Source organism: Copadichromis virginalis, linkage group LG13 (genome assembly GCF_057382275.1).
Source record: "Copadichromis virginalis isolate Kocher_CV1m ecotype Utaka linkage group LG13, C_Virginalis_male_GT1.1, whole genome shotgun sequence".
NCBI lineage: Eukaryota > Metazoa > Chordata > Actinopteri > Cichliformes > Cichlidae > Copadichromis > Copadichromis virginalis.
The window spans coordinates 2,066,085-2,075,772 of record NC_140630.1 but is presented as its reverse complement, the minus strand read 5'-3'; the positions used below and the strand labels follow the sequence as shown (position 1 = coordinate 2,075,772).

Sequence of the window (9,688 nt, the reverse complement as noted above, 5' to 3'; positions counted from 1 at the left end):
TTTCCGTCACCATCGTCTCGTCTTCTCTCCCTCGCAGACAAAGAGGAGGTGCTGAGGAAGAAGCAGAAGCCGCTGCCTCACTATGAGCACTGGAGAGGAGGAAGAGGAGGAGGAGGAGCCGGGGGATTTGGTGGATCAGGAGGAGGAGGTAGGAATGTTTCTAAGATTGGCATGAGAAGGGGGATTTCCTCGCATGAACACGAGGAAGGCGTCTCTCAGACTCAAACGGACGCGGCGCCGGGCTTTCCTCAGCCGTCCTGAGTTTTGAATCTTCTTTCTGCAGGATTTCAGTTCCACCAGGAGATGAATGGAGCCGGGGGAGGAGCAGGAACGGGAGGGTTTTTTAATGTCTCTTTCTCTGGCTTCGGTAATGGGGGAGGGGCTCAGATGTCAGGCTCCGCCCCTCAGTCAGGTGCTGCTCAGCAGCAGCAGCAGACTGACAGACAGACAGGAGGACAGAGCGACTCGCCGCTCCGTCAGCAGCTCCTTCAGATCGGTAAGAAACAAAACTGTTCTCCTCTCGTCGTACGCCGATGACGTGCCGCTGTACGCTCTCTCACCTGAACCTCCACCTGTGCTGCGTTTCCAGCTGCTGCCCTCAACAGCAGAGTCTCTCAGAGCGCCCGGCAGACCGCCACCGCCCTGCTGCAGTACTGCAGCACTGGAGACGCTCGCGTCCTCCTCGCCATCCAGAGACACCTGTGTGGCATCCAAGATGGAAACGGAGACACGTGAGTGTTTCTGAGAACCAATCACAGCAAGTTTCTCCTCTGAGGTTTGTTTGGTGGCTTCACGTGTTTGTTTCTCCTTCCAGACCTTTACACCTGGCCATCATCCATCATCAGACAGGTGTGATCCAGCAGCTGATCCACACTCTGCTCAGCAGCCAGCAGCAAGGCATCATCAACACAGCCAACCACCTCCAGCAGGTAAGCTCCTCCCCCTCCTGTCTGATGTAGATAATGAGTAAACCCAGCTGTAACAGGTAATAACATCCTGCATAGTTTACAGGTTACTAGGTAAACTAGAACTCGCCTCATCTTTTTAGCTGCAGTCTGAGGACAGGTAAGCAGAAACTGGCAGATCAGGTGTTTTCAGATGCGCAGGTAAAGTCCTGGGAAGTTTTTCCTGTTTGGAGTGTTTGTGCTCTGATCGGAGCACGGAGCACACACCTGTTGGGCAGGTTAGGGCGCTGCAGGAAGCTGCAAAACATCCTTATCACATGACCGCTGACTCCTCCTCCTCTGCAGACTCCCTTGCACCTGGCGGTGATCACACGGCAGGTGAAGGTGGTGGAGGTGCTGCTGAAGGCGGGGGCTGACCCCAGCCTGGTGGACAAAGATGGCCGTACCCCCCTCCACCTGGCGGCGCTGGCCGGGGACCACAACATTCTTCGCTTCCTGCTGGCTCACCTGGGAGAATGCCACGCCCACCTGGTCAACATGCCTGATTTCCACGGTGAGAGGATGCCACACACACACACACACACACACACACACACACACACACACACACACACACACACACAGAAATATAAAAGGCTGAAAGTAACCGAAACGTTTCTCTCCGTCAGGCCTCCACCCACTTCACCTGGCTGTGAGGAGGGACGGCGAGCGCTGCCTGCGTCTGCTGGTGGAGGGCGGAGCCAAAATAAACGAGCCTGAGCAGAAGAGCGGGAACACCGCCCTCCACCTGGCCGTCAGAGAAAACCTGTTCAAGGTGGCCTGCCTGCTCATCACCGAGGTAACGAGACACAGCAGGGGGCGGAGCTTCTTTACATCAACCGGCAGTGTGAATCTGATGTCATTAATGTCTTTGTGTTTCCAGCTCCGAGCTGACGTTAACGCCTGCACGTTTGGAGGAAACACGCCGCTCCACCTAGCCGCAAGCCTCAGCTCGCCGACCTTCTGCTCCATGCTCATCGCTGCAGGTGAGACACGCACACATGGGGAGGCGGAGCCACGTTTAACAAACAGGTGATTAAAGGTGGGTTGTTCCTCAGGTGCTGATAAGTCCATCGAAAACGATGAGCCGCTCTTCTTCAGCTCCTCCTCCTCAGACGATGAAGATGAACCAATCAGAGAAGAAGAGAAAGAGCGAGAGGTCGCCCCAAAGACATCCAATCCCCGCAAGAGACCTGCAGGAGGCCACACCCCCCTGGACCTGGCTAAATGCCAAAAGGTAAGTTGTACTTTCAAAATAAAAGCATATTTTCCAGATGTAGAGACGACAGATGTACATGTGATCGACCAACTGCGTAAACAGCGGGGTAATCGATTCAGAGTAATCAGAGTACACCCTCAGGTGGCATTTTCTGAACGTCGTTACGGTTTGTGAGGACGCTAACAGAGAAGCTGTTGTGTGTGGCTACATCACCTCTTCAGGTCAGGAAAGTGTTGTCGCCATCTAAGAGTCCGAAGTCGGATCGCCGCGGCAGCGGGAACATCAGACCGACGACCAGCAGCACTGAAGGTTTGTCGGTTTTCTCTTTTTAGCTGATCGGCTTTCAGATGTTACTAAAAACAAGCTAACGTGAAGCTGCGATGCCGCCACAGAGGTGGAGCGCGCGGGGCTCGACGAGGACACGCTGTCACGGCTCGTGAACGTGCTGAGCGTCGGCGACGTCCCCTGGAAGAAACTGGCGGAGAAGTTGGGCATGATGACGCTGACTCACCTGTACCAGGACAGTCCGACGCCCTGCCGCCAGCTGCTGCGCCATTACAAGGTAAGAGCCACGCCCACTGCACACGTGCCTCGCTGAGGCTGCGCGGGGTCACGTCTGACAGCCGGCCTCACGTGATGGCACCCCACGTGTCCGCCTCTCCCTCTGCCCGAGTCAATTAGAGGTCTCTTCCTGTTAACAGGGAGTTCGTCCTCGCCACCGTTTTAGGGTCTTTACCCTGAAATCAGCTGCAGGTAACAGCTCACCTGCCAGCCACGCCCCGGCTCTGCGACACAAACAGGAAGCATCGCTGGTGCTCATAGATGTTTCCGTAAGCTGTGCTGCTACTTCCTGTGCACACAGTCACATGATCGCTGTCAGTTTATTATTTAGAGGAAGACTCTGTGAGGGACGTTTCCTGTTTATCTCGATCAGGTTGTCAGACACACCTGTGACACCTGTGAGCAGCAACGCGTCTGTTATTACTGCCGAGTCTCTAACGTACCGCGTAAAGCACCTGGAGGGGACTTCGGTGATTTTCTGTAGAACTGAAACAAACTGAATGTCATGGGCTCCTCCTGGTGGAGTATGTGGGTACTGCAGCAGTGTGACTCATGTATCTCACAGGAGCTCGTGGCAGTCTTACACGTTAAGCTGCAGAGGTGTGCTTTGTGACAGCTGCAGGTCAGATTAAACGTTTGTGTGTGTTTGCAGCTGGGTGGAGGTGCAGTCGAAGGCCTGGTTGAAGCTCTGCAGTCTCTCGGTCTGACAGAAGGAGTCCGACTGCTGAGGAACGCCGAGCTCCGAGACGACAAACACAACACAGGTAACTGACGGAGGCGTCCGTTAGCTCTGCTCAGATCTGATGTTTTACACGCTGCAGCGATAGAGCAGGACGGTACTGAGCATGTGCAGAACAGCGACGACTGGAATCTGTTTTTAGTCTCACATCTAACATCGAAGTGCTGCTTACGTTTTGTTACGTCCAACAGACCCACTCACCTCGTTCTTATTCTTCTCTTCAATCAGACGTCACTGTCGACAGCGGCTTCGGCAGCCAACCAATGGAGGACGTGGAGCCGCCCGCGGGCGTGCAGTGACGAGTGCGTCACGAGCACCATCCTTCTGCGATCCATCAGAAACCTGCAGCGGGTTTCAGAGATCGGACTGTAAATGTTTGCTTCCTGTAGGATTGAGACGAACATTTGAAATCCAGCTCAGCGAATCAAGATGAAGTTTTTTATAAAACAAATACAGAGGATGGACGAATCGACGCTGAAACTGTACCATAGATCTCAGAGCGTGCTCTTTTTAACTTATGTTTCATTTTCCTGTAATAATTTCACTTTATTAAAGAGTATGTGTGTTGTGTCAATAACCTTTTTGAAAAGTTGGGTGGATGAAATGATCAATAAATCTGTTGTTTCACTTTCACACTGAGCTGCTTCTTCTCCATTCTGGAAACTGGAATTTCCCATTTTCTGTCCGGTCTGAAACGCAGCACGCCTGCTCCCTGATATGGACGATCCCAGCACCTCAAAAATAAAGTGACGATACCAAAACTAAACGTATAAGTTTGATGTGAAATATGAGCCAATCAGACCGCACTTCAGAGAGGAATTAAAAATAAACATTGAAGTTTACCAGAATGAAAAGACGGCGACCTGCCCGCCATGTGGCCGCGTTTTCTGAGGTAAGTTTAAAGGAGGAGCTAAGCTCGCGGTCTCAGGTGTTTGACACACCGTAATCTCTCAGCAAGAGGATTTTAACTCTGATCCAAGAGGCGAACAAAAAGTGGCGACTCACCATCAGCACAGGATTGATCCACCTGGAGACGGAGGAGCTCAGACTGCATCATGGATTCTTTCACTGCATCTGTCTCCTGTGCAGAGGTCCTCCCTGCACTGCTGTGTTGTTGTGTGTCTGAGCTACACTGGGACATCGTGCTGGGAGAAGACTGACAAACCTGACTTCCTGTTTGTCCTTCTGATTCTCCCTCGTTGGTGTCTGACCTTCGTTTCTGTGCAGCTTCTCTGATTTGATGATAACCTTGTTTTAAGAGCCTCCTTTGCACATGTGTGTTCCTTTGTGGGAACATTTTCTGTGTTGTCCTGATTACTCCCAGTTTGTGTTCCCGAGGGTGGTGGGAGTCAAAGAGGACGAACTGGTCTGTGTGTGTGGGTAAACTTCCTCAGTGTTCACAGCACAGTGCAACACTGGTAACCTACAGCAGAACCAGCTTCACCCGATCAGACCTCAGACGCATATTTAGATACGAGTGGGAGACCAAGTTCAATGACATGAGTTTATCGGCTGTTGATCAAGTTGTTTCTTTGTGTGACGAACAGATTTATTTTTAGATAACTCATGACCAGAACTTGCCAAATTTGGCATACGCCATGAATTCATTTACTAGATGATGTCATTGCTGGAAAAACTGTCACCATGTGAGGGAGGGAAGATTAGCCAGTAGTAGCCTCAGCGTAGGTACAAAGTCCTGTCTGTGTCACAGCACCGGGTCTGCCACTCAGTGTTTTGTGTATTTCCTGTTTTATTCTTTGATTATTGTGTTTTCTCAGTGTTTCCTGTTTTATTTTGACAGAGTCGTTAGGTTTGTTAGTGTCAGCTGTTTCCTCATGTGTTTCCACTCCCCAGATTACCTCTAGTCTGTGGCTGTATCCCAATTCAGGGTCTGCAGCCTCAACGATCCTCAAGGGCCGCGTACTTAAAGACCGCTAAGGCCGGAAGTGCGAGGCTTGTGAAATGGGACGGTCTAACCTCCGTTGTGATGCCCAGGTTGCCTAGCAACCATGATACTAACAGCTGTAAACGTGTCATACAGCTGTGTTTGACAGAAATGAAGGAGAAAATCTTTTGTTCATGTGTTTGTTTCTACATGAGCTTTGATCATTCTCTGTAAGATGAAGCTCAGCTATTGAACGACGTATATTTTAAAGTAAAGGCTTTAAAACCAAGTTAGTACAAACGTCACTAATGTCACATGACTTTGCCGACATGTGGCCAACAGTAATGTTTTAATGTTCTTCGTTATTAAACATTTGCACATCAATAAGTGACATCATATTCAGTACTTAAAGTTCACTCTTCGGCCGCCCCTCATCCGCCGTTTTTTTTTTCCTGCAAAATTATCCACACCCACCGCCGCGCTATGCATTCTGGGATATGTTGGGCCATGTAATCGGCCTTAAAATGCGGCCTTTAAGGCTGCAGACCCTGGATTGGGATACAGCCTGTGTGTTTCGGTCGTCTGTTGCAGGCACGTGCAGAGGGGGGGGGGGGGGGGGGGGCTAGAGGGGCTTGAGCACCCGCCCCTTTCCTGATGTGTGCCCAAAGTGCCCTTTTGTTGAGGCAACTTTTAAAAAAAAAAATCATTTTTAATGTGTGCGTGCGGAGTCCTGTCTGTGCTCCTCAGCAATAATATTTAACTATTAATCACAGTTTTGCTAAATAAAAGGATCTGGCTTGCATCAGTCACATGACCACATTTAACCAATGATCGCCCTTGACGGCAGAACGCGCTGGTTACGAGCCGGGAACGAGCTCACAAAGAGCACGCGCATTTTTTCCGGTCCGGAGCTGCAGGAGAAACACAAGTTAACTCAGAGACACAGACTGATGCGACACAACCAGTAAGTAGGTGTACAGCGTACACTGTAGTGTGTAGCACCCAGGAGTATCAGCTTATTACGTACACGTTGGACTGACGAACTGAAACAAACGAGCGTGCTGTGTGTGCAACAGCGCGACAAACATTACCTGTCCTTTTATTAACTGCACAGGTAGTGCTGGTCACAGCTGCTGGCTACCTGTGTAAGGCTGTCATGGGTCTGCAGCTGTGTCACATATTTAGGGAACATATTTAGTTTTAAAGGAAGTTTCCGGGCTTTTCCTGCCTTTCTGGAGGGATTATATTTCACTAAAAAATGATCTAATATGCATGTCCACATAATAATTATTATAGTTATAATATATTTAGAAACACGCTGTATTTTAAAGAACATACATTAAGAAGCAGATTATATTAGATTTATATTTTAAATAAGACAAAAGTTGGATTTTACAGCAGTAAAATGATTGTATCTCTACAGTTTAAACATGTAATAAGCTTTGCCCTGCACAGAGTGGATAGTGAAACAAATGGAATCATCATAATGACATTATTTCATATTTATTACTTCCCCCTCCTCTTTGCTTTATTATTGTAGCTCTAGTAATAAATATGTAAGGATTCTGGATCAGCACCATGATGCCCACAGTATATACAGTATTCTGAAGAAGGTCTAACATGTCACTGTTGCGTGCATGTGTGTGTTTTATTTAGATGGATTTTTAAAAAAATATTACTCATGATATAACATTGTGCAGACATGGCTGGTAAGGACATGAGGAGGAAACAGCAGGAGCTGTGTGAGGCTACTAAAGGCAGGGCTATAACATTTTTCTGTCATCATTTTATTATAGATTAAGTGCAGGAGTTGTTAGGTGTGGATAATTAGATTATAGTTTATTGCAATAGCAAGTTGTGCCTTGTTCTCAGATAGACAGCAAGTGGAGAGTGATATATGAAATGATGGGATGGAAGGAAGAAGAGAAGCAAAGAGTGATTCACAGGCAGAGCCTAAATTATTTCTCACAGTTTTTTGTGTCCTTATGGTTCCAAGCGCTGTCACCAATCTTTGCATTTTGTTATTATCTCATGACACTTGTTTAATCTGCTACCATCTCTCCTGTGGACTTTTTAATGTCTACAGTCTCAGATCAACACAGCCCTGCCCTTCCCATATTAGACTCTTGATGAATGTGTGTTGTTGTTATTCAGCCTGGTTCAATGTGCCCCTTTTTAACTTTGGGCACCCGCCCCTTTAAACCTCTCTGCACGGCCCTGGTCTGTTGTTCCACACCGCAGTCATCATCGTTTTCCCAGTTCATAGTTGTTCAAAGGCTCACTTTTGTTTTGCTAACCAGCTCCGTCGTCTCTGCTCTGGGGTCAGTTTAAAAAGACATCGGCGCCCTGACAGCAAGTACAGTGAAATGACATTAAAGAATCATATAGTAATATTAATGTTTCTATACATGCATACAAAATTTCAATGATTGTAAAATAAAACCCAGCGTCAACCCTGAAGTTACTTAGACAAGCTTAAAGTCTTTCTTCATAGTATTAGAGGCCTAGGAAACAGGATCTTTGACTCATCCCGATAACCTCAGGGTCGATCCTGGTTTTCTGTGCCACAGAGGTGGTTTACTTCTTACAATCGTCCTGCTAACTTATGCTGTGAAGCTATAGTCCTGCCACTGCAGGTCAAGTTCCACATTAGAGATCAGCAGGTATGAAATCTCTGCCTGATGGATGGAATTTTACTTTAGTGGCAAAAATGATGACCTCCATCCTAAAAAGCTAACAAAAGCCAAACAGGAGCTCCGTGTCATCACAGAGACGTTTAGATGTTCAAACTTAGCATTCTTGAAAGCAAAACAAAAATCTGCTATTTATTTTCTCTTAAATGAACGTATACTTTGATTCTTAAATGAAAATGCATTGGCCCTCGTATATAATATAATATGCAATGTTTCTTACAAATACTGTTGAATGAATAATTCCTCACTGTTGTTCGTTCTTCTATTAATGTAAAAATGCTCATGAATATAAACATTTCTTCTAAGGTCGTTTTCAACAGTTGTTTCTGAGTTAGCAGCTGGAGCTTTTGATAACCAGCGAGGCACCAGAAGCCTTTCAAACTTTGAAACCAACGGGTGCTGCCCCTCGGCAGGCTTCCAGAAAATGGCTGAATAGTAAAAGAGAGGCGGGTTTTAATAGAAATGACAGCGTCTGCATACAGATGACAGGAATCATGTTAAAACTACTAAGAGGAGACATTAAGCAGATAACAATCATTAAGAGTGTTTTCACATCGAAGGGGCTGGACTGTCACAGCTCCTTGAAGTCGGTGCATGAGGTGAGGTTGCACCGAGGTTCTGCAGCTTAAAACGTGAGCCTGTAAACCGAAGGTGCTGGGTTCAAATCCCAGCCACGCCTACCGAGTCAGAGGAGCCGTGACTCGCACGGAGCTCTTCACGATCCTTTGAATAAAAACACTCAACATCGATGTTTTCTTTTGAAAATCTCTTTATTTTTTGCCTCGAAGCCTTCAGGATGATACAAACAAGTTGTTTGCGTTTCACTAATACCAAACCTCACAGGAAGTGACAGCGTATGTACAGATACTAATCGGCGAGCCGGCGGCGAACATTCAGGCCGCAGCAAAGCCCAAAAACAAAGCAAGTTTTCACAGGAACTAGTTTGTCGTCCTTCGAGAGACGAGCAGAATAAATTAATGGCGCCGCCTCTCTGAGGAGGCTCAACCTCTGCGTCACTCTAAAATATCTAAACCAAAGTGCTCTAAAACGCAGCGAGTGCTAGCTAGGCGTCCAGCCCAACTACGATATGGCTTCTCGAGGTTAATGCGAACATTTATTTACAGGACACAGACGAAGAGCTGAAAGCGGCTGCGACGCTCACACAAAGTCATCCTACGCTGCTTCACGTTGCACAGTGCGGAAATACACGGAGTGTTACAGGATATGTGGGAGATAAATAGGAGTCGGCACCGCGGGAGCAGAAACGAGAAAAGTTAGCAGGCGAAGCAGCGATTTCTCCGCACGGAGATCCACGGCATCGCTGACCCAAATCCTGCCGCCCGGCGGTCACCTGCGCGCAGCTCCAGGTCCAGGCTCAGGAAAAAGCCACAAACGATTTATGTACACTGAACCAAAATGGTTTCCTGAACCTCAACCAGAGCTCAGAAGACCCGAGGGCTTTGTTCACCCTCCATCCACCCCGACCTCCTCCTCATCCTTCATCCTAATCTGAAAGATCACGCTGCATCTACATATGGAAAAATGATTCCTGCAGCCGTAGGCGTGTTGATGTTGAAGAGAAGAAGCTGAAGGATGGATTTTCAAACGGATGCTGACTCTTCAGGAATCAGCAGAGAGTTCGGAGCC

The 9,688-nt window shown here is 47.9% G+C and overlaps 1 protein-coding gene across 2 annotated transcripts in view; it reads left to right on the top strand.

Moving 5' to 3' along the window:
* nfkb2 (nuclear factor of kappa light polypeptide gene enhancer in B-cells 2 (p49/p100)) overlaps nucleotides 1-4,096 on the top strand; it is a 20,151-nt gene extending 16,055 nt beyond the window's left edge. For both annotated transcript variants that reach the window (XM_085476880.1, XM_085476881.1), the window contains 12 exons: nucleotides 38-148; nucleotides 284-496; nucleotides 590-731; nucleotides 815-929; nucleotides 1,251-1,458; nucleotides 1,574-1,743; nucleotides 1,828-1,930; nucleotides 2,003-2,181; nucleotides 2,385-2,472; nucleotides 2,556-2,725; nucleotides 3,377-3,488; nucleotides 3,692-4,096. In XM_085476880.1, the coding sequence (XP_085333006.1) occupies nucleotides 38-148; nucleotides 284-496; nucleotides 590-731; nucleotides 815-929; nucleotides 1,251-1,458; nucleotides 1,574-1,743; nucleotides 1,828-1,930; nucleotides 2,003-2,181; nucleotides 2,385-2,472; nucleotides 2,556-2,725; nucleotides 3,377-3,488; nucleotides 3,692-3,762 (1,682 nt within the window). In that variant the 3' untranslated portion in view covers nucleotides 3,763-4,096. The remainder of the gene's footprint in view (nucleotides 1-37; nucleotides 149-283; nucleotides 497-589; nucleotides 732-814; nucleotides 930-1,250; nucleotides 1,459-1,573; nucleotides 1,744-1,827; nucleotides 1,931-2,002; nucleotides 2,182-2,384; nucleotides 2,473-2,555; nucleotides 2,726-3,376; nucleotides 3,489-3,691) is intronic.
* Nucleotides 4,097-9,688: the final 5,592 nt, after the last annotated feature.